Source organism: Erinaceus europaeus, chromosome 7 (genome assembly GCF_950295315.1).
Source record: "Erinaceus europaeus chromosome 7, mEriEur2.1, whole genome shotgun sequence".
Classification (NCBI taxonomy): domain Eukaryota; kingdom Metazoa; phylum Chordata; class Mammalia; order Eulipotyphla; family Erinaceidae; genus Erinaceus; species Erinaceus europaeus.
The window spans coordinates 32,149,614-32,175,450 of NC_080168.1; the positions used below are offsets into that span (position 1 = coordinate 32,149,614).

The following is a 25,837-nucleotide window of genomic DNA, read 5'->3' on the forward strand; positions in this document are numbered from 1 at the left end:
CCTGCCCCAGTACGGAAAGAGAGAGAGAGCCTCGAAGTATGGATCGACCTGTCAACGCCCATGTTCAGCGGAGAAGCAATTACAGAAGCCAGACCTTCCACCTTCTGCACCCTAGAATGAGCCTGGGTCCATACTCCCAGAGGGTTAAAGAATAGGAAAGCTATCAGGGGGAGGGATGAGGTGGGATACGAAGTTCTGGTGGTGGAAATTATGTGGAGTTGTACCCCTCTTATCTATGGTTTTTGTCAGTGTTTCCTTTTTATAAATATTTTTAAAAATATATAAAAGCCACACAAAAAAAAGATATAGTTTCAATTTCTCTACTTCATAATTACAAAATTTTCCATTAATGTTACATGGGAGACTCTTTAAATCCATACAAATATCCTGGTTCTGCATTGAAATTGTTCCTAAATTTCAGATATTCTCATAATTATTGCCTTATTTAATTCTTGATATATGTACAAAGATAACTTTTCAACCTCAGCAATTCTACAAAACCAGTTGGCACCTGGCATACTACTAAAAACAAAGGCTTCTCTGCTAATTGGCATAGACTAATAAATCTTTCCTTCAGGGCAGGGTGGATAGCATAATGGCTATGTAAAGAGACTCTCATGCCTGAGGCTCTGAAGTCCCTGGTTCAGTCTCCCCCACCACCTTAAGCAGGAGCTGAGCAGTGATCTGGTAATAATAATAATAAACTAAAAATAAACCTTCCTTTTAATGACTTATAGTTCATTATTGTACTATTTTAGTATTCAAACTGTTCTAAATTTAGCCAGTAAGAATTTATTCAGTTTAGCTCCTGTGTTCTTATGACATGTTTCCATACTATTTTGAGGGCACCTATTCCTTATTTCTGACTGTAATAAGATGCTTCTGGATAATCTTGTACCTACCTAACACTAATCCTAGAATAAGTAATTTTCTTCCAATAAGCCTGGTCCTTTTAACAGGAAAGTTGTATTAGACATTAAACCTAGGGCAGGGGTAGATAGCATAATGGTTATGCAAAAAGTTTCTCATGCCTGAGGCTCCAAAGTCCCAGGTTCAGTCCCCCTGCACCAACATAAACCAGAGCAGTGCTCTGGTAAAAATAAATAAATAAATAAATAAATATAAAGAAAGAAAAAGATAAAGAAAAGAAATACAGGATCTTTAAAAAAAGAGAAAGAGAGGGAGTTGGGTGGTAAGCCCAGCGGGTTAAGAGCAAGGACTGGCATGAGGATCCCAGTTCAAGCCCCAGGCTCCCCACCTGTAGAGGGGTCACTTCACAAGCAGTGAAGCAGGTCTGCAGGTGTCTATCTTTCTCTCCCCTCTGTCTTCCCATCCTCTCTCCATTTCTCTCTGTCCTATCCAACAACAATGACAACAATAATAACCACAACAATAAAACAACAAGGGCAACAAAAGGGAATAAATAAAATGTTTTTTAAAAGTTTATTTTAAAAAAAGAGAGATTAAACCTGGTGTTTATGCTAGTTACAAAAGCATGAATTTCCTTTTTCTTTTCCACAACAGAACTAAGCAACAGAAATGAGCATGTATGTATGTATATGATATACATATATTCATGTAACCCATACGTATGCATTTTTGTTATAAATCCATATTGATAGTATGAATTACAATCTATTTGCATATAATTCTACTCCTTGTATTCCTATTCCTTTATTTTTTATAATTTTTATTTTATTTATTCTCTTTTGTTTTCCTTATTGTTTTATTAATGTAGTTATTATTGTTGTTACTGATGTCATCGTTGTTGGATAGGGCAGAGAGAAATGGAGAGAGGAGGGGAAGACAGAGAGGAGAGAAAGAGAGACACCTGCAGACCTGCTTCACAGCCTGTGAAGCGACTCCCCTGCAGGTGGGGAGCCCGGGGCTCGAACCGGGATCCTTACGCCGGCCCTTGCACTTTGCGCCCACCTGCACTTAACCTGCTGTCCTATTCCTTTATTAAGAACATTACCGGGAGTCGGGCGGTAGCGCAGCATGTTAAGCGCACGTGGCGCAAAACGCAAGGACCGGCAAAAGGATCCTGGTTCGAGCCCCTGGCTCCCCACCTGCAGGGGAGTCGCTTCACAGGCGGTGAAGCAGGTCTGCAGGTGTCTGTCTGTCTCTCCCCCCCCCCCCCGTCTTTCCCTCCTCTCTCCATTTCTCTCTGTCCTATCCAACAACGACGACAGCAATAACAACAATAACTACAACAATAAAGCAACAAGGGCAACAAAAGGGAATAAATAAATATTAAAAAAAAAAAAGAACATTACCTCCCAGGCAGAGGGTAGATAGCATAATGGTTATGCAAACAGACTCTCATGCCTAAAGTTCCAAAGTCCCAAGTTCAATCCTCTACACCACCATAAGCTCTCGAAAAAAACAAACAAAACACTATCTCCTATAAACAAACATATATTGTTTCCTTTATTAAAATACAGATCTTCAAGAGTCAAGTATTTTCTTGCAAATCTCTCCCACCTCTCTTATAGCCCATCTTGCTCAAAAGACTATATAGTCAAATACTATGTTTGGGGTTAGGACCAAGATGGCTAAATGGAGGCTTATGTTTTCTTTCACCACCATCCCCCAACAACAAAGTCACAACACACACTGGATCTCAGACAAGCTTCCACACCAAGAGACAAAGCCTATATCCTGGTAGTGAAGACCCACAGATACCTTCTCCAAAATGCCACTCTGCACAACAGTAGGACACATCTGGGCATACAGCCAAAATATGCAGATCTACAGGTGGTAGGCTGAGTAGAAATCCAGGCACTCTGATCCTAATCAAATTTTGTACTACAACTTTACAACAACTGGAAATGAGAAACAAAAAGCTATAAACTACTTGAGAGTTTCAGTAACAACCTTCCTGACAATAACAGCAACTGGCCAAGAGCTGTTCTGGAAGATGGAGCCATACTGGAATTCACTTTCCATAGTAACAGTCCCTGAAGGCATAGCCATGGAAAGGACTCCATTCATAGTGTTCAGTCTGTAAGATGCTGTTCTTCTTCCAGTTGCAGATCACATCTTAAATCAAATTTCTGGTCACTACCTAGGTTGGCTCAAGCTCAGTACTATAGCTTCATCCAGGCACTTGTGACTGAAAACCCCTGGCCATTACCTAAGTGTGCTCAAACACTGGTACTGCAGAACTGGGGCTTATCAAGGGAAAGGAGGGGTAATTGGGTTGGGTGTATACAGGGAGATCATCAAAACTTTCGGGATGGGATATTGGGGTTTTGATAGTAGATAAAGTACAGGAACACATTTTGTAGAGGGGAGAAAGTGTATTTCTAACACATTTATCATCTTAAAAACCAAGTTTCGAGGACTTCCGGAGGCGGAGCTACGAGCAGCAGATCGCTTTCTCTCCTCTCCTCTCCTCTCCTCTCCTCTCCTCTCCTCTCCTCTCCTCTCCTCTCCTCTCCCGGATCAACTAGGAATACCAGAGGAGACCACCCGGACCAAAACAGGACAGGACTAGAATGACCACAGGAACCCAGTAAATCACCCGTGAGTACAAACACGCGTGGCTGGTGACAGAGAGGAGAGAGGGGCCTAAGGAGAGATTAAGTGGCTGCTTAGTTCGACAGTTTGTCAGTGGAGACACCACCTCCAGTCTGCTCCACAACAAGGGGACAGCTGAAGGGAGGAGGAGGCTCCCCAGAGACTCACCAAGTACAACTCTGAGTCTCCATTGCTACTGCCCTCAGAGTCTGGAGCAGCAACAGGGAGGGACACCAGGGTACAGAGATCTGACCGGGAAACTCAGGAGAAGACCTATGCCTCTCGGTGGCATAGCTGAGGGGCTGTGAAAGTCTCTTTGCATAACCACTGGAGTATCTCTGCCACACCCTGCTTTATCTCTTGGTCAGGAGTCAGTGATTTAGCCAAGAAGCCTATTGATAGTTTAAAAGCCCTCAGGCTCCCATAGCCTACAGGGGGAAAAAAAAAAGGCTTTTACACCACTGAACTCCAACTCAGGGATTGAAAAAACTGTTAACTTATATAAAATGGTTAAAACAACAAGAAAAAATATTGGAGACTCGAACCAGGACAAGAGTCCAGCTAAAAGTCCTCCAGAGGGTGAAGCACAAAACAACGAGTTCAACATCCAAACATTAGCTAAGGAAATAATAACAGGAGTGAGTAAAGAATTTGAAAAAATTGTAATCAGAAATGCAGGAACAACAAATGAGAATATGGAAGAAAATTCTAATAATCTCATGGTTATTAGAGAGCTGAAAGCTGAAATCGCTGAGTTAAGAAGGCAACTAACTGAACAAGCTAAAACAGTATCAGAGCAGGGCAACAAAATAGATGAACTCCAGAAAGCAGTAGAGGGCAGAGAGAATAGAATCAATGAGGCTGAAGACAGAATTAGCAAGATTGAGGATGAATTAGAGACAACTAAAAAAGAAGTAAGAGATCTCAAAAAGAGATTAAGAGATGCTGAAAACAACAACAGAGTCCTATGGGATGACTTCAAAAGAAACAATATACGCATTATTGGCTTACCAGAGGAAGAAAGAGAAGGGGAGGAAGAAAGCATTCTCCAGGCCATAATAGCTGAAAATTTCTCTAGTCTAGACAACACCAAAGACATAAAGATTCAAGAAGCCCAGAGGGTCCCAAACAGAATTAACCCAGACCTAAAGACACCAAGACATGTCATACTTAGATTGGAAAGGAATAAGGATAAAGAAAGGATCCTCAAGGCTGCAAGAGAAAAACAAAGAGTCACCTACAAAGGAAAACCCATAAGATTAGCAGCAGACTTCTCCATACAAACACTACAGGCCAGAAGAGAATGGCAAGATATCTATCGAGTGCTCAATGAGAAAGGCTTTCAGCCAAGAATACTATATCCTGCTAGATTGTCATTCAGACTAGATGGAAGCATCAAAACCTTCTCAGACAAGCAACAGTTGAAGGAAGCAACCATCACCAAGCCTGCCTTGAAAGAATTTCTGAAAGGTCTCCTATAAACAACCAGACCACCACAAATAGAACATATATCAAAACACTCTAAAACTCTACAAGAATGGCGTTAAAATATCTTCAATCTTTGATATCAATAAATGTCAATGGACTGAATTCACCTATTAAAAGACACAGAGTAGGAAGATGGATCAGAAAACACAACCCAACAATATGTTGTCTACAGGAAACTCACCTAACGCAACAAGACAAACACAGACTTAAAGTGAAAGGATGGAAAACTATCATTCAAGCCAATGGCCCACAAAAAAGGGCAGGAACAGCTATTCTCATATCTGACATTATAGACTTTAAAATAGATAAGATTAAAAAAGATAGGAATGGACACTACTTACTGCTCAGAGGATCAGTCAATCAAGAGGACTTAACAATTATTAATATCTATGCACCCAATGAGAAGCCATCTAAATACATCAAACTTCTACTGAAAGAGCTACAGCAATATATCAACAGTAACACAATCATAGTAGGGGACTTCAACACCCCTCTATCTCAACTTGACAGATCATCCAGGCAGAAAATCAATAAAGACATAAGGGAGCTAAATGAAGAGATAGATAAACTAGAACTATTGGACATTTTCAGAGTCATTCATCCCAAGAAACTGGAATACACATTTTACTCAAATCCACATGGATCATTCTCAAGGATAGACCATATGTTAGGCCACAAAGACAGCATCAGCCTATTCAAGAGCACTGAAATCATCCCAAGCATCTTCTCAGACCACAGTGGAATTAAACTAACACTTAACAATCAACAAAAGATTAGAAACAGTGCGAAAATGTGGAAGCTCAACAGTACACTTCTTAACAACTTCTGGGTCAAAGAGGAAATCAAGGAAGAAATCAAAATGTTTCGAGAGTTCAATGAAAATGAAGACACAAGCTATCAAAATATTTGGGACACAGCTAAAGCAGTCCTAAGAGGGAAGTTCATAGCTATACAAGCACACATTAGGAAACAAGGCACAAATAAACAGCCTGATTGCACATCTTAAAGACCTAGAAGAAGAACAACAAAGGAATCCTAAAGCAACCAGAAGGACAGAAATTACTAAAGTTAGGGCAGAAATAAATAACATTGAGAATAGGAAAACCATACAAAAGATCAATGAAAGTAAATGTTGGTTCTTCGAAAGAGTAAACAAAATCGACAAACCTTTAGCCAGACTCACAAAACAAAAAAAGGAGAAGACCCAAATAAATCGGATAGTAAATAAAAGAGGAGAAATCACAACAGACACTGCAGAAATTCAACATATCATGCGAGGCTTCTATGAACAACTATATGCCACCAAGCTAGAGAACCTGCAAGAAATGAATGATTTCCTAGATACCTACCAACTTCCAAAACTAAGTAAAGAGGAAGTGGATAACATGAACAGGCCCATCACAGCTAATGAAATTGAAACAGTTATCAAAAATCTTCCCAAAAATAAAAGTCCTGGACCAGATGGTTTTACAAATGAATTCTACAAAACCTTCAAAGAAGAACTAATACCTCTACTTTTAAAAGTCTTCCAGAAGATTGAAGACACTGGAATACTCCCTGCCAGCTTCTATGAAGCCAACATCACCCTGATACCAAAAGCAGACAGGGACACAACCAAAAAAGAAAACTACAGACCAATATCTCTAATGAACATAGATGCGAAAATATTGAACAAAATTCTAGCCAACCGGATACAGCAGTATATCAAAAAAATTGTTCATCATGACCAAGTGGGGTTTATCCCAGGCATGCAAGGTTGGTTTAATATACGTAAATCAATCAATGTGATCCACCACATCAACAAAAGCAAGACCAAAAACCACATGGTCATATCAATAGATGCAGAGAAAGCCTTTGACAAAATACAACATCCCTTTATGATCAAAACACTACAAAAAATAGGAATAGATGGAAAATTCCTGAAGATAGTGGAGTCTATATATAGCAAACCTACAGCCAACATCATACTCAATGGTGAAAAACTGGAAGCATTTCCCCTCAGATCAGGTACTAGACAGGGCTGCCCACTATCACCATTACTATTCAACATAGTGTTGGAAGTTCTTGCCATAGCAATCAGGCAGGAGCAAGGAATTAAAGGCATACAGATTGGAAGAGAAGAAGTCAAACTCTCCTTATTTGCAGATGACATGATAGTATACATGGAAAAACCTAAGGAATCTAGCAAGAAGCTTTTGGAAATCATCAGGCAATACAGTAATGTGTCAGGCTATAAAATTAACATTCAAAAGTCAGTGGCATTCCTGTATGCAAACACTAAGTTAGAAGAAATTGAAATCCAGAAATCAGTTCCTTTTTCTATAGCAACAAAAACAATAAAATATCTAGGAATAAACCTAACCAAAGAAGTGAAAGACTTGTATACTGAAAATTATGAGTCACTACTCAAAGAAATTGAAAAAGACACAAAGAAGTGGAAAGATATTCCATGCTCATGGGTTGGAAGAATTAACATCATCAAAATGAATATATTACCCAGAGCCATCTACAAATTTAATGCTATCCCCATCAAGATCCCAAGCACATTTTTTAGGAGAATAGAACAAATGCTACAAATGTTTATCTGGAACCAGAAAAGACCTAGAATTGCCAAAACAATCTTGAGAAAAAAGAACAGAACCGGAGGCATCACACTGCCAGATCTCAAACTATACTATAGGGCCATTGTCATCAAAACTGTTTGGTACTGGAACATGAACAGACACACTGACCAGTGGAATAGAATTGAGAGCCCAGAAATGAGGCCCCACACCTATGGACATCTAATCTTTGACAAAGGGGCCCAGACTATTACATGGGGAAAGCAGAGTCTCTTCAACAAATGGTGTTGGAAACAATGGGTTGAAACATGCAGAAGAATGAAGCTGAATCACTGTATTTCACCAAATACAAAAGTAAATTCCAAGTGGATCAAGGACTTGGATGTTAGACCAGAAACTATCAGATACTTAGAGGAAAATATTGGAAGAACTTATTTCCGCATAAATTTTAAAGACATTTTCAATGAAACGAATCCAATTACAAGGAAGACTAAGGCAAGTATAAACCTATGGGACTACATCAAATTAAAAAGCTTCTTCACAGCAAAAGAAACCACTACCCAAATCAAGAGACCCCTCACAGAATGGGAGAAGATCTTTACATGCCATACATCAGATAAGAGTTTAATAACCAACATATATAAAGAGCTTACCAGACTCAACAACAAGACAACAAATAACCCCATCCAAAAATGGGGGGAGGAATTGGACAGAATATTCACCACAGAAGAGATCCAAAAGGCCAAGAAACACATAAAAAAATGCTCCAAGTCTCTGATTGTCAGAGAAATGCAAATCAAGACAACAATGAGATATCACTTCACTCCTGTGAGAATGTCACACATCAGAAAAGGTAACAGCAGCAAATGCTGGAGAGGGTGTGGGGTCAAAGGAACCCTCCTGCACTGCTGGTGGGAATGTCAATTGGTCCAACCTCTGTGGAGAACAGTCTGGAGAACTCTCAGAAGGCTAGAAATGGACCTACCCTATGACCCTGCAATTCCCCTCCTGGGGATATATCCTAAGGAACCCAACACATCCATCCAAAAAGATCTGTGTACACATATGTTCTTGGCAGCACAATTTGTAATAGCCAAAACCTGGAAGCAACCCAGGTGTCCAACAACGGATGAGTGGCTGAGCAAGTTGTGGTATATATACACAATGGAATACTACTCAGCTGTAAAAAATGGTGACTTCACCGTTTTCAGCCGATCTTGGATGGACCTTGAAAAAATCATGTTGAGTGAAATAAGTCAGAAACAGAAGGATGAATATGGGATGATCTCACTCTCAGGCCGTAGTTGAAAAACAAGATTAGAAAAGAAAACACAAGTCGAACCTAAAATGGAATTGGAGTATTACACCAAAGTAAAAGACTCTGGGGTGGGTGGGTGGGTGGGGAGAATACAGGTCCATGAAAAATGACGAATGAAATAGTGGGGGTTGTATTGCTAAATGGGAATCTGGGGAATGTTATGCATGTAAAAAAAACAAAAAAAGGAAGAAGAAGTAGAAACGCAAAGCAGAAATTGACTGAGTTTGGAGTATGGCACCAAAGTAAGAAAGCAGAAGTATACTAGAGTTTGCAGTGAGTACCTCCCTAATACTTCCTCTCCACTTTTCCAAGCTTTGGGTCCATGATTGCTCAACAATTTGTTTGGCTTTGTATGTTAACTCTCTTTTCAGTCACCAGGTTCCAGGTGTCATCAGGATGCCAGCCAGACTTCCCTGGATTGAAGACACCACCAATGTGTCCTGGAGCTCAGCTTCCCCAGAGACCCATCCTACTAGGGAAAGAGAGAGGCAGACTGGGAGTGTGGACCGACCAGTCAACGCCCATGTTCAGCAAGGAAGCAATTACAGAAGCCAGACCTTCTACCTTCTGCAACCCTCAATGACCCTGGGTCCATGCTCCCAGAGGGATAGAGAATGGGAAAGCTATCGGGGGAGGGGGTGGGATATGGAGATTGGGCGGTGGGAATTGTGTGGAGTTGTACCCCTCCTACCCTATGGTTTTGTTAATTAATAAAAAAAAAAAAAAAAAAAAAAAACCAAGTTTCCTCAATAACTAAATATCATAATTGCATAAAATCAAATATTGTGTTTGTAAACTCCTTGAGTTAATTTAGCTCTATCTTTTTCCCTTAAATGTGATTATGATAGTCATATGAAATGCTACTGAGCTCATTAGTTTGTTTCTTTCAGTTAGAGGATTTTCCTCCTTTCTATCCTAATTTACTTTACTTTTTTAAAAAATTATTCAGAATGGTAACAAAAATCAAAACTATACACAAAATAAGTCTCCTCCCTATATCCTTTCCACCCTACTCTGTCTATCCTCTGTAAGCTGATCTCCTTCTACATTTCCAACCCAATATCCTAACCCTGAAGGTGGGAGCCAGCAGGCTTGAACTTGAGTCCTTGTGCACTGTAACATGAGTGCTCAACCTAGTGTGTCACCCAGCCCAAAAGGTGTTATATTTTTATTTAAACCTATTTGGTAATATGCTATTATCTTAGAAAACCTTCTGGATTTCAAGTATTGTTTTTCTGGCAGTGCCAAGGCCTCACACATATGCAATGTCATCATCCTACATCCTAGAACACTTTTTCATTTTCTTTTCATTTCAGATTATATATATATGAGAGAGAGAGATGAAGAGACACCACAGCAGTGGAGATTTCCTAATGCCATGGAACTCCCATGTGATGTCTGAGGTTGAACCTGGCTTCTGTCCACGACAAAGCATGCATAGTAGGAAATTAGTTATGTTCTAGTCCCGTGACACATCTGTAAGATGCTGAAACTTGCCAGAAACACAAATGTGTGTATACATATATGCATAAATATATTTGCAGATCTTTAGGAAAATTACAAAGAAAAATAAGTTACTTTGTCTACTTACTGAGTGGTGTTGTGTCTGGAGGTGGAAAGTTCTCTGTGAAGTTGACATTACACAAGTCTGTACTACAACAACAGAAACGGTATGTTCCATTCTGAATTGAGGGAGGGGTGGTAGTTACTACACATTCTTCATAGTGACACTCCTGGGGATCTCCAATGTGAGACCAACATCCTATAAACCAATAATAATGTGAACAAGTTAAGAGACTATATGATAGATAAAACTAAAAGGAAAACAAAAACTAAGAAAGAACTGCAGTTAAAATGACAGCATGACTATTCTTGCAAATAACAGAAAATAGAAAACTTTGGGGGGAGTGTGGGCAGTGGCGTACCTGGTTACATGAACACATTACAGAGTGCAAGGAACCAAGTTCAAGCCCCTGGTCCCCACCTGCAGGGGTGAAACAGGGTTGCAGATGTCTCTGTCTCTATTCTCCTACCCCTCACAATTTCTCTTTGTCTCTATCCAACAATAAGTAAATAAATTTTTAAAAAAACAAACTTTTTTTAAACCAGAGTACCACTCAGCTCTGGCTTATGATGGTGCTGGGGATTGGGCCTGGAACATAAGAGTCTCAGGCATGAAAGTCTTTTGCATGACCATTATGTTATTCTCCCATACATTTTTAAATAACAGAAAAATGGCAAAGTACAAACAGTACTTTTGTTCATGAAGAACAAAAGGCACTGGCAAAATATTTAGGCTTATCACTAATCTAATAATAATTATTAATACAACTCTAAGATTACATTTTTCATATCTATTAAATTATCCTTGGTTTAAAAAACAATTTTAGTAAGGGTTCAATAACACACTCTCACACACTGCTAAAGGATGTATAGGTGGTGGCGCACCTGGTTGAACGTAAATGTTACAGTGCTGAAGGCCCCAGGTTCAAGCCCCCAGTCCCCACCTGCAAGGAGAAAAGCTTTGCAAGTGGTGAAGCAGGGCTGCAGGTGTCTCTCTCCCTTTCTATCACCTCCTTCCCTCTCAATTTCTGGCTGTCTCTATCCAATAAATAAATAAAGATTAAAAATTTTTTTAAAAGGAAATGTAAATGTATATAGCATTGGTTAAAAGGAACGCAGCAATTTTAGTAAAACGTCTTTAAAATGTTCATATTTTGAGAAATCTATTCCAAGAAAATTATCAGAAAAAATATCACTGAACTATTATCAATTATAGTGAAAACTAGATAACAACATAATATCAAATGATATAGTAGTATGTGAGTAAATTGTCCTATATATTGCGATGTTTGGGCTATTCATATTGATTTTATTTATTTATTCATATTATTCCCTACCTACTTTCCTTCTTCCTTTCTCCCTCTCTCCATTTCTTTCTCTCTTCCCCTTCCTTCCTTCCTTCTTTCCTTCCTCCCTTCCTTCCTTTCTTTCATCAGAGAATTGCTCAGCTCTTGTTTATGGGTATATCAGGGACTAAATCTCAGGCATGAAAGTCTTTTGCGCAGTACTACTGCCCAGCCCAGATTATTAATATTTTCACAGAACACTTAAAGACATGGACAAATGTTGCTGATACAATTTACGGTGAGAAAGACAGGGTATGAAATTGTTTATACAATATCCAAATTTAGGAACCAGGAGGTGGCAGTCCTGATGAAGCACACACATCATGGTCCCCACCTGCATAAGGAAAGCTTCATCAATGGTGAAGCAGGTCTGCAGGTGTCTCTGCCTCTCTCCCTCTCTATCTCCCCTCCCTTCTCAATTTCTCTCTGTCTCTATGCAATAATAAATAATTAATTAGGGGCAGAGGGTAGATAGCATAATGGTTATGCAAACAGACTCTCATGCCTGAGGCTCCAAAGTCCCAGGTTCAATCCCCTGCAATACCATAAGCCAGAGTTGAACAGTGCTCTGGTTAAAAAAAAAAAAAAGAAATAAAAAATAAATAAATAAATAAATAAATAATTGATTATTTAAGCAAACAAAAACACACATTACAATATTCAAATTTGGGGAGGTGGGAAGTACACAAACATCAAGAGACATAATATAGAAAGCACACTGAAGAGAATAAACCCATTAAGTAAAATGAGGAGGGCTATGCAGTGGGCACCGGGTTAAGCACACATAGTACCAGCACAAGGACCCTGATTCAAGCCCCTGCTCCCCATCCGCACTGGGGATGCTTTGTGAGAGGTAAATCAAATTTGCAGGTCTTTCTCTCTCCCTCTCTATCTCTCCCTTCCACTCTCAGGTTCTCTCTATCCTATCCAACAAAAATGGAGGGGAGGAGGAAAAGGGAAAAAATGGCTGTTGGGAGCTGTGGATTTGTAGCGCTGGCATTAAGCCCCAGAGAAAACAAATTTTATTAATTAAAGTAAATTTTTGGGAATATGCAACAGTAGGCTCATGTTTTTCTGTTCTGTATTCCCAAATTTTGTAGAATGAGGACATATTATTAAAATTATAATAAGCCCTTATTAAAGTCAATCACCTTTTATAAATTTGAGGAGTGTAGATATATACTTTTTTTTTTTAACAGAGAACTACTCAGCTTGGGCTAATGCTGGTACAGGGGTTTGAACCTTGGACTTCTGAGCCTCAGGCATGAGAGTCTCTTTGCATAACCATTATGATATCTACCCCTGCCCTAGAAATATGCTTTTAAATCTGCTATTTTCCTGGATATGGTTTTGATCTACCACCTTGCCCTTTTTAGATAAAAGTCAATTGTATAAAACAGAAACTTGTTTCAAACTAGAAAAGTATTACCTACCTTGTTTTACAAGATTTATGTCCCCTTTAGATTTCTCCCAAAGGCCATAGCAGGTACTACCTTTTGAACACAATATTGTTCCATTTTCATGAGAGATTCGACTTTCACCTATCCCTAGGTCTTGTTGATATGGATCTTTAAATGCACATAGTCGTTCTTGATTCTGAGAAGCTATAATAAAAGAAACAAAATAATGGCAAATTAGTTTTGTGAATCAATACAAAATATAATTTATATATATATAAAACATTTTAATATTATTGAAACGCATTGCAAATTTTCCAACTATGTCATTAATTGGGCTTGAATACATTTGTAATTTTATTTTATTCAATAACTTCTCTCTGTTCATTTCTTGTAACCTCCAAGCAAGAAACAATCTGAAAACTCACATCCCCAAAGCAATAGCCTCTTACCACTCTAATTCTCATTTATTCTCATTATTATTCTCACCACTTTCTCTTACTAAATAATTGTAGTGATCAAATAATATACTATCATCCAAAAGACATTCATGCTTTAAATTATGAAATCTACCAAAAAAATTAAGAAAAACCTAAGGATGAATAATTCAGAAAATTCTACAGTATTCATTTTTGTAGAAAACTAAACATCCATCATTAGGCATGGTAAACTAAGGAATGAAGAGTGACTACAAATGGTTACATGTTTTCTTAGGGGGGTGATAAACATGTTCTAAAATTAGATTATGTTTGAGATGCCCAGGGCCATGATGACAAGTAAGGAGAGCCTGTGATTCCCTCCAAGAACCAACTGCAAAGTCACAGGAATATATGGGAAAGCCCACAAAGAAACAGTCTTTCCACAGCAAAAAAAAAAAAAAAAAAAAGACCACCCTCTCCCAAGAAGAACAAAGCTCCTCCTCCCTAAACTTTATTTTTACATTCAAGGTTGAGCATGCATGCCAAATCTATAAATGTAAAACTGTCAATATTACAGACAATGGAGGACAGTTTTTTTTTCCCCCAAATTAACTTTTAAAAAAAATTTTTTGAGTGTAGTGATAATGTACACACCGGGGATATTTGGCAGACATGAAAGTTGTTAGAAGTTATAAGTTGTTAGTTATAAGTAACACTTTACTTAGAGTAAAATACATACTGGAGAACAAAATAAATAAGAAATTTGCTTATAAAACGGAAAACCAAAGCAAGATTTTCAAATAAAAAATGCAGAGATAAAAAGCAGTTCATGGGAGTCGGACGGTAGCGCAGCGAGTTAAGTGCACGTGGCACAAAGCGGAAGGACCGCAGAAGGATCCCAGTTCGAGCCCCCAACACCCCACTTGCAGGGGAGTCGCTTCACAGATGGTGAAGCAGGTCTGCAGGTGTCTCTCTTTCTCTCCCCCTCTCTGCCCTCCCCTCCTCTCTCCATTTCTCTCTGTCCTATCCAACAACGACGACAGCAATAACTACAACAAGGGCAACAAAAGGGAATAAATAAATATTTTCAAAAAAGTAGTTCATTACTACCCAGTTATTATTTAGTTTGGATATCTATTAAATTTCGTCATATAAAAAGAAAGAAAAAGAGGAGGCAGGGTGGTAGGGCAGTGGGTGAAGCACAGAAAACCCAAAGCTCAAGGACCAGCATAAGGATCCCCGTTTGAGGCCCTGGCTCCCCACCTGCAGGGAGGTCGCTCCACAAGCAGTGAAGCAGTGTCTATCTTTCTCTCCCCCTTTCTGTCTTCACCTCCTCTCTCCATTTCTTGCTGTCCTATCCAACAACAACGACATCAGTAACAACAACAATAAAACAACAAGGACAACTAAATGAGAAAAATGGCCTCCAGGAGCAGTGGGTTCATAGTGCAGGCACCCAGCCCCAGCAATAACCCTGGAGGAAAAAATTAATTAATTAAATAAAATAAAATAAAGAGAAAGGAAAAAAAAAAACTTGAAAGCAACAAGAAATGAGCACATCCTAACAAGGCACTAACAAAGACAGAAAGCAATTCAAATAAAAAAAAAATTATGTACAGCCTGGGAAGTTGCACATGGATAGTGTTAAGACTCATACCCACTAGGTCCAGAGTTTAATTCTCAGAATTGCATGTGTAAGAATGATATTTGTCCCTCTCCCTAATAAGTAGGTATATCTTAGTGGCCAGATGGTGAAGTACTGAGTTGAGCATTCATTACAGTATGCAATGACTTGGGTTAAGGACTCTGGTCTCAACCTGCAGGGGGAAAGTTTCATGAACAATTAAGCACTGGTGCAGGTATCTCTCTTTCACTTTCCCTCTCTACCTTCCCGTATGCACCTTTCCTTAGCATTTCTGTCTCTATCATAAATAAATAAATAAATAAATAAATAAATAAATAAATAAATAAATCTTTAATATATAAGTACAGCTTGTTAAAAAATTGATGTATTACTTGCACAGCTTTTCTATTTTATCTTTTATTCTAAACTATATCACTCTAGCTATCTACTGAGGAAGAAATCCTAAGAAATATGATTGTGAGGGGGCTAGGGGGTGGAGCACTGGGTTAAATGCACATGGTACAAAGCACAAGGACTAGCACAGGAGCCCAGATGGAGCCCACCGCTCTCCACCTCCAAGGGGGGGGAGGGTAGCTTCACAAGCAGTGAAGTAGGTTTGCAGGTGTCTCTGTCTGTCTCTCCCTCTCAATTTCTCTCTGTCCTATCCAATAAATTTTTTTTTTTTAAATGGTCTCCAGGAGCAGTGGATTCGTAGTGCTGGCATCGCGTCCCAGCGATAAACCTAAAGGCATTAAAAATATGTGTGTGTGTGTGTGTGTGTGTGTGTGTGTGTGTGTGTGTGTGTGTGTGTGTGTGTGTGACTGTGATGTTAGACCACTATTTTATATCCATGAAGAGTTGTGCCAGTATAGATTCAAAATCAAGACCATTTACATAAGTCTGTATTATAAATTTGAGTTATGCTGAGTTTTATGTAGCAAATAGAAGAGAAGGGAGTCGGGCGGTAGTGCAGCGGGTTAAGCTCAGGTGGCTCAAAGCGCAAAGACTGGTGTAAGGATGCTGGTTCAAGCCCCCCCAGCCCCATCCCCACCCCTGCTCCCCACCTGCAGGGGGGTGCTTCACCAGCGGTGAAGCAGGTCTGCAGGTGTTTGTCTTCCCCTCTCTATTTTCTCTCTGTCCTATCCAACAATGACTACATCAATAACAACAAAAATAACTACAACAATAAAACAAGGACAACAAAAGGGAATAGATATTTTAAAAATAATAACAATAAATTAATAAATATAAAAGAAAATTCCAAATAGCCTTTGCTATTGTAAAATCAGATCTCTACTTGTAATATATCATAAATCGGTTATCTCATTATGTTATAGATAGTTCATGCATTAATAAACGAGCAAACAAACTCAAATATATATAAGCTTATTTCTCTTGCACAAAACCTTGTAACATTATGTTTAGCCTCATTTGTTATTTTAGATCAGATGTTTTTAAAAATTTTTTTTTTAATTTTTTTTTTTTCCTCCAGGGTTATTGCTGGGCTCGGTGCCTGCACCATGAATCCACCGCTCCTGGAGGCCATTTTTTCCCCTTTTTGTTGCCCTAGTTGTTGCAGCCTCGTTGCAGTTATTATTGCCATTGTTGACGTTGCTTTGTTGTTGGATAGGACAGAGAGAAATGGAGAGAGGAGGGGAAGACAGAGAGAGAGGGGAGAGAAAGATAGACACCTGCAGACCTGCTTCACCGCCCGTGAAGCTACTCCCCTGCAGGTGGGGAGCCGGGGGTGTTTTTTAAATTTTTTATTATTGGATAAAGATAGAGAGAAATTGAGAGGAAGGGGGAGATGAAGAGGGAAAGAGACAGACACCTACAGTGCTAGCTACTTCACCGCTTGACCATTTGTGAAGCTTTCCTCTGGCAGGTGGAGACCAGGGGCCTGAACCTAGGTCCTTTCACACTGCAGTGTGTGAGCTTGACTAGGTGCGCCACTGTCTGGCCCCTGGGTCAGATGTAAATACTGGTGTTCACAGAGGATGAAACTATTTCAAAAATAGGGGTGATTTAATATACACTGGCTATAGGGTAAAGGAGGATATATATATATATATCCATCCTTGTAAAAGTTCACAAAGTAATATTTAGCACTTTAGGAAGGAAGGGAGGAAGAAATGCATCACTGTAACCAACTTTTTTAATGAACAGGGGTAAAGCAGACCAACAAAATGAAACCTTGTATCTATGAAAAAATGAGTACAACAGTTTTGTTTTGTTTACAATAGCCTCAAATGAAAATAATCCAACTGTCCACAAACTGGTGAATAAATCAATAAAATGTAGCATATCCATATTATATCACTAAGCATTAAAAGGAATACACATACACACACATACACACAGGAATACACAGCTAATGTATAAAATATGGATGAATCTCAAGATAAAGCTATAAAAGTTCATCAAATTGTATCATTTATCATAAGAGTTTATAACTCAACTATGTCAGTTCATGTTTTAAAAGGTAGAACACAGCATAAAGCTGAACAAGAAAAGGTCAACTTAGTTCAGAGGAAATTTTCGTTTGCATTACATGTCAATGACACAAAGAGATGTTTTCTTGAGTCACAGAACTGATCTACACTCCTTAAAAGCTGGTTCTATAGAAGAATATAAATTTTCCTTTAAGCTTTGTTAGCAGAAAACTTTTTAGACCTTCACTATCTATCTAAACAATCCCTGAGTCACTTAATACCCATTTTTCAGTAGCTGTAATATATTTATCTGTACTGGAGAAGTCTAAATGCCTTATCTTTACCCTGGAACAAAGTTCAGGGACTAATTCTGGGTATCTTGTGTGTTTGGCTACTGTTTATCTAAGTGTCAAAATGAACTATCTAAAATAAACAACTCAGGAACCTTGCAGTAATGGGATAGATAACTGAATAACTAAAGCAAAAGAATTTCTTTCCCAGAAAATAGATTCTCAGGGCAAACACAATTTCAGAGCATAACTACAATCCTATTATGAAATACACAAAAGAAATAGTATCTTAACAAGAAATATTCCTCCAAATTTGGTAAAAACTCCAATTTCCTTAATTCAATTATAATAAATCTAGTAAGGAATGTCCTTAGTTTTCCAATCCTTCCAAAAATTTAATACACATACTGTAATTTTGATTTTCTATATCCAGAGTAACATGGCATCTGGTAAGCATCCCCATAATGTCAAAGAATAAACAGAAACAGTGTAGGATGAAGACTACAACCTTTGTTAGGCCCCACATTAAGGTGTTCCTGATGGGGCCCGGTGGAGGTACACCTGGTTGAGTGCACACATTACAATATACAAAAACCTGGGTTCAAGCCCCTGGTCCCCACCTGAAGGTGGAAAGCTTTGCAAGTGGTGAAGCAGGGCTGCAGATGTCTATGTCTCTCTTCCACTCTATCTTCCCATTCCTCTCAATTTCTCTCTGTCTCTAACCAATAAATAAAGATAATAAAAAAATTTAAAGTATATTTAAATATATATATTATGTTCCTTAATCCAAGGCTTTGTTGGGAGTCCCTGAGACTATGGTACTGTTGCTGATTCACTGGAAGGACTTGGCACACTGCTATTACACCACAATAACATAAACCAAAATCAGATTAAGAAAAAAACATGGGAGTCGGGCTGTAGCGCAGCGGGTTAAGCGCAGGTGGCACAAAGCACAAGGACCGGCATAAGGATCCTGGTTCGAACCCCGGCTCCCCACCTGCAGGGGAGTCGCTTCACAGGCGGTGAAGCAGGTCTGCAGGTGTCTGTCTTTCTCTCCTCCTCTCTGTCTTCCCCTCCCTCTCTCCATTTCACTCTGTCCTATCCAACAATGACAACAACAATAATAACTACAACAATAAAACAACAAGGGCAACAAAAGGGAATAAATAAATAAAATAAATATAAAAAAAAAAACATAGGGGAGTCAGGTGGTAGCGCAGCGGGTTAAGCACACATGGCACAAAGCGCAAGGACTGGCGTAAGGATCCTGGTTCGAGCCCCCAGCTCCCCACCTGCAGGGGAGTCACTTCACAAGCAGTGAAGCAGGTCTGTAGGTGTCTATTTTTCTCTTCCCCTCCTCTCTCCATCTCTCTGTCCTATCCAAGAACACCAACATCAATAACAACAATAACTGCAACAATAAAACAAGGGCAACAAAAGGGAATAAATAAATAAATAAATAAATAAATAAATAAATATTTTTAAAAATTGGGGAGGAACCAGGTATGGTTTCTAATGATCTTTTCCCCATGGAGACATACAGGATGCATTACTTCCTCCAGTACTGAATTCTCACAACATGTATAATGCTACCTCACTAAGGAAACTCATTAGAGACTCAGTGTCAAATTTTTTAGTGGAGCAGTAGGGGAGCTTTTGCCTAGAACATATAAAATATCAGACTCACAGGGAAAAAGAGGAGATGTTCAACATAAGGTATATTGGGGGGTTTGTTTGTTTGGCTTTGTTTTTTACTAGAGCACTGCTCAGCTATGGTTTATGGTGGTGCGGGGATTGAACCTGGGACTTTGAAGCCTAAGGTATGAGACTCTCTTAGCATGACCCTTACTCTATCTACCCCCACTATAAGATACCTTGTTTGTACAAATAATTTAGGGGAACTTTTTCCCACCCTTGGGTCCCTATTTTCATCTGTCTTATTCTTACTCTTTGGTTGTTTTAATTTTGTCCTGCTTAATATCTTACTGCCTTTCAGCTAACAAGTTGCAGATGCTGCTACGATTCCACATCCTGACCTCTATGGTCAGATGATCTTGCCAACACGTCAGGAACCTCATCTCTACAGAGCCCTACCCCACTAGGAAAAGACAGAAACAGACTAGGGGTATAGATAGATTTGCCAACACCCACTTCCAATGGAGAAGCAATTATAGAAGTCACAAATCCTTCCTTCTGCACCCCAAAAGAATTTTGGCCCATATTGGGGAGGCAAGGATATAAAGGAAGATGACCAGAGGGCTCTGGACCCCAATTCCACAGGGACCAGAAATGTTTGTCACCAGGAATCTTTGTTTTTATCCCTCACTGAAAGAGAAACAAATCTGGAAAACACCAGAGAAATCCAGGTACTGTTTTGCACTGTTTCAATAATCTGAGAAAAGAAGAGGAAAAGGAAAGATCACTCAAAATTAGTAATAGGAGTAGGTGCGACTTAGAAAGGTAGTAAAGGCAGAACAGTAGAAAAAATAAAATAACTATATATGTGTGTGTGTGTGTATATAAATATATATATATAGAGAGAGAGACAGACAGAGACAGAGACTTAGAAAGGTAGTAAAGGCAGAACAGTAGAAAAAATAAAATAACTATATATGTGTGTGTGTGTGTGTGTATATATGTATATATAGAAAAAGAGACAGAGACTTAGAAAGGTAGTAAAGGCAGAACAATAGAAAAAATAAAATAACTATATATATATGTGTGTGTGTGTGTATATATATATATATATATATATATATATATATATGGAGAGAGAGAGAGACAGAGAGGGAGAAAGATATATAAATATAAAGTCAACCCATATCTGTGACCTTGAGAGAACTACTTGAGTTTCTGCTAGAGGGGATCTGGGGACACAGAACTCTGGTAGTGGGAATGCTGTAAAATTATACACTCCTAGGGGCCAGGTGGTGGTGCAGCTATTTAAGCACACATATTACAGTGCATAAGGATCCAGGTTCAAGGCCCTTGTCGCCACCTGCAGGGGGAAGGCTTCACAAGTGGTGAAGCAGGGCTGTCTCTCTCCCTTTTTCCCTGTGTCCTTTCAATTTATCTCTGCCTCATACAATAATAAATAAAACTAAAAAATATACACTTCTATTACCATATAATTTTGTAAATCACTAGTAAAAATTAATTGAAATAGGGGTAGTTAATAACTATTCTCAGTCAAGAAATAAAAGGAGGGAGTCGGTTGGTAGTGCAGCGGGTTAAGCGCAGGTGGCGCAAAGCACAACAAGGACCGGTGTAAGGATCTGGGTTCGAGCTTCCGCCTCCCCAACTGCAGGGGAGTCGCTTCACAGACGGTGAAGCAGATCTGTGAAGCAGATCTGCAGGTGTCTGTCTTTCTCTCCCCCTCTCTGTCCTCCCCTCCTCTCTCCATTTCTCTGTCCTATCCAACAATGACGACATCAATAACAATAACTACAACAACAATAAAAAACAAGGGTAACAAAAGGGAAAATAAATAATTTTTTAAAAAAAGGAACTCTCTCAAAACTCAATCTCTCACTGATTTTTTTCAGATACCAGTCAAAAGCCAGTCATGTAAACAGATCTTGCCAAGGATAGGAAGCCTGCTAGTGTTAACTCTTTTTCTGCACAGATGCCTAAGACAGAAGGACAACCAAAGTCTGACTCATTCTCTCTCTCCAAATATAAACACCAACATTCTAAACCGACAAAATGTGTCAAATAATCATAAACCTTCCAAACAGCAATGAGATACAATACAATGTCTCCCCTAAATCACAAAAACATTAAAGCAAAGAAATAGATATACCAGACACAAGTTTCTAAGAGGCTTATTTATACTGGGGCCTGCATAAAAATCAGTGACTAAAGGGCCAGTCAAATGTTTAAGTTCCTATTATATGCCAGGCACTGTTCTAAAAATAGACATTTAGTAGAAGTGAAATAAAATAATAAGCATACACATGTGACGAAACAGTGCCCCAGCCTCACGACATTTATAGTCTAGTGATGAGCAAGGTCCTAGATTTGAACTTGGAAGCCATATATGAACACAACAGCACAGAGGAAAGTTCCATGGATGGTATAGCAGTCCCTCTTACCTTCCTCTCCTCTCTCCCTCTAATTTGTCTGGGAAACAGTGACACTGTTTAATGCATACACCCAAAATAAAGAAATATATAGATCCTCACACCATGGTTGATTTTTTTTTTTTACAAGAGTGCCAAAACTGTATGTGGGAAGGGGCTAGTTAGCCTTTTCCAAAAATTGTTTTAACTTATTTTGGATAGAGATAGATAGAAATTGAGATAGAGAAGGAAAGAGACAGAGAGAACTGCAGCACTGCTTCACCATTCATGAAACTTACCCTCTGCATATGGGGATGGGGGCCTCAAACCCACAGGTCCTTGCACATGGTAATGAATGTGCGGGAGTGGGTGTGCACCACCCCCTTCCCCTTAAAATCTACATTTATTTATTTATTTATTTATTTATTGCTAGGGCACTGTTTAGCTCTGGTTTATGATGGTACTGGGGGTTGAACCTGGGACTTTGGAGCCTCAGGCATGAAAGTCCTGTTGCATAATCATTACGCTATCTCCTCAGCCTCTCCAAAAATGGTACCACTGGGTATCCATGTTCCAAAGGATAAAATAAAACCCCCCACCATACAATATATGCAAAAATTATTCAAAATGGGTCATACAGTCTAAGTGTAAGAGTTAAAACTATAAAGCTCTCAAGAGAAAAAACAGGCATACAACTTTGTGGTCTTAGATTAAGTAACTGTTCTTAGATGTGTTTCATCAAAATATAAGATATTTTTGGTGTTATCAAAAAAGCACAGCAACTAAAGGCAAAACATGGTGCCCTTCATAAAAATTTGCAACTTTTGGGAGTCGGGCGGTAGCACAGAGGGTAAGCGCATGTGGCACGAAGCTCAAGGGCCCGCATAAGGATGGGGTGAACTCCCGACTCCCCACCTGCAAGGGAGCTTCACAGGCGGTGAAGCAGGTCTACAAGTGTCTCTCCCCCTCTGTCTTTTCCTATTCTCTCCATTTCTCTCTGTCCTATCTAACAATGACGACATCAATAACAACAATAACAACTACAACAACAATAAAAAAACAAGGGCGAGAGTCAGGGTGGTAGTGCAGCAGGTTAGGCCCACGTGGCTCGAAGTGCAAGGACGGGTGTAATGATCCCTCCCCACCTGCAGGGGAGTAGCTTCAAAGGTGGTGAAGCAGGTCTGCATGTGTCTTATCTTTAGCTCCCCCTCTCTATCTTCCTTCCCCTCCTCTCCTATCCAGCAATGATGACAGCAATAATAACCACAATAATAATAATAATAATAAAAGGCAACAAAAGGGAATAAATATTTTTTAAAGGGCAACAAAATGGAATTTTTTTTTTTTTAATTCACAACTTTTATGCTTAAATTAGTGGTTACGGAAGTTATAAATACACACAGTGGATGCAAGAAACGTCTTCTCTTTTGCTACAACATGAAGGGCACTAGAGGGAATCAAGTTGCGCAAAATAAGCGGGAAGGAGGACAACAAATAGCTGACCTCACTCATAAATGGGCTTTAAGCAACAAAACAAAAGACAACGTTGGGTGATACTTTAAAGGGCTATAGTCTCTGACATGGTGCAAAGCTCAAGGACCAGTGTAAGGATCTTTGTTTGAGCCCTGGCTCCCCACCTGAAGGGGAGTCGCTTCACAGGAGGTGAAGCAGGTCTGCAGGTGTCTTTGTCTCCCTATCTCTGTCTTCCCCTCCTCTCTCCATTTCTCTCTGTCCTATCCAACATCAACAACAGAAATAATAATAATAATAACAACAACAATGATAAACGACAAGGGCAACAAAAAGGGAAAAAGTAGCCTCCAGGAGCAGTGAATTCGTAGTGCAGGCACCGAGTCCCAGCAATAACCCTGGAGGCAATGGGGAGGGACTGTAGTCTAAGTTTTTCTTTTTTTAATTTTTTAATCTTTATTTATTGGATAGAGACAACCAGAAGTTGAGATGAAAGGGGAGATAGAAAGGGAGAGATACAGAGAGACACCTGCAGCCCTGCTTCTTCCCCCTGGTAGATGGGAACCGGGACTCAAACCTGAGTCCTAGCGTATTGTAACATGTGCCCTCAACCAGGTGCACCACCACCTTGCCGGAGGGCTGTTGTCTATTTAAGCAGAGTGGAGAGTTCAGAAGGGGAAGCGACAGCGCTAAGGGGAGGTTGCAGATCTAAAGAGAGCAGGATGGCAGTTTGGTGGCAAGTATCAGAGGAAGTATATCCACTGGACAACAATCCTGTAAATCAAGGTTCCTTCAAAAACTGACACTGAAGTTGAAAGAAAACCAAAACTTTTATGCTTCAAAGTACACCACCCATAAAGTAAAAAGACAGTTTATAGTAAGAGTATGTTTTACAAATTACCTAATTTATAAAGGTTTAGTCACCAGAATAGTAAACAGAAAAAAAAAAAATCTTACAATTCAACTAATATGGCCCAGCAATTGTCAGATGTATACCTAATGGACTTTAAAGCATATGTGTACATAAAAAACTTTAATGTACGGGCCAGCAGTAGTGCACCAGATTAAGTGCACAGAGTACTAAGTGCAAGGATACTGATTTGAGCCCCTGGATCCCCAACTGCGGGGGGTCGCTTCACAAATAGTGAAGCAGGTCTGCAGGTGTCTATCTTTCTCTCCCCTCTCTATCTTCCCCTACTCTCTAGATTTCTCTCTGTCCTATCCAACAGCGACATTAATGACAATAACGACAACAACAAGGGCAACAAAATGGGAAAAATGGCCTCCAGGAACAGTGGATTCCTAGTGCAGGCACTGAGCCCCAGCAATAACCATGGAGGCAAAAAAAAAAAAAAAAAACACTTTATAAAAAATAATTAAAAATTTACTTGCAGGGTAGACAAAATAGCTCACTTGAACAATGTGTTTTGTCATGTGCACAACACAGATTCAAGCCTGGCCCACACTGTATTGAAGGAAGCTTCAGTGCTGTGGTCTCTTTCACTCTCTGTTTCTGTCTTTAAAAATATATAGGGGCTGGAAGGTGTTGCATCAGGTAAAATGTACATGGCATCTTTCTCTCCCTTTCTTCCCTTCCTCTCTCAATTACTCTCTGTCCTATCCAACAGCAACAATAATAATGACACCGATAATAACAATAAGGGCAACAAAATGGAGAAAATGACCTCCAGGAGCAGTGGATTCATAGTGCAGGCACTAAGCCCCAGCAGTAACCCTGGAGACAAATATATATATGTATATATGTGTGTGTGTGTGTGTGTGTGTGTGTGTGTGTGTGTGTGTGTGTGTGTGTATGAGCAGAGATAGATAGCATAATAGCTATGCAAAGAGACTCTCATGCCTAAGGCTCCAAAGTCCCAGGTTCAAGGGCTGAGGAGACAGCATAATGCTTATACAAAAAGTATTTCATGCTTGAGGCTCTGAGCTCCCAGATTCAGTTCCTAGCACCATCAAAGTCATGGGTTCAATCCCCGCACCACCATATAGCAAAGCTGAGCAGTGCTCTGGTTAATATATATATGGAGTCGGGCAGTAGCGCAGCGGGTTAAGCACAGGTGGCACAAAGCGCAAGGACCAGTGTGAGGATCCTGGTTCGAGCCCCCAGCTCCCCACCTGCCGGGGAGTCGCTTCACAGATGGTGAAGCAGGTCTGCAGGTGTCTATCTTTCTCTCCCCCTTTCTGTCTTCCCCTCCTCTCTCCATTTCTCTCTGTTCTATCCAACAAAAACATCAAAAACAACAATAATAAAAAACAAGGTCAACAAAGGGAATAAATAAATATGTATATATGAAGCCTGAAGAGGAAGGGAAACACGAATTAAACCAT

At 39.5% G+C, this 25,837-nt stretch overlaps 1 protein-coding gene across 1 annotated transcript in view; it reads right to left on the reverse strand.

Moving 5' to 3' along the window:
* BMPR2 (bone morphogenetic protein receptor type 2) overlaps nt 1-25,837 on the reverse strand; it is a 123,701-nt gene that overhangs the window by 78,489 nt on the left and 19,375 nt on the right. Inside the window, exons 3-4 of the mRNA XM_060193492.1 lie at nt 13,232-13,402; nt 10,481-10,651 (exon numbers count right to left, since the gene is read on the reverse strand). Of these exons, the coding sequence (XP_060049475.1) occupies nt 10,481-10,651; nt 13,232-13,402 (342 nt within the window). The remainder of the gene's footprint in view (nt 1-10,480; nt 10,652-13,231; nt 13,403-25,837) is intronic.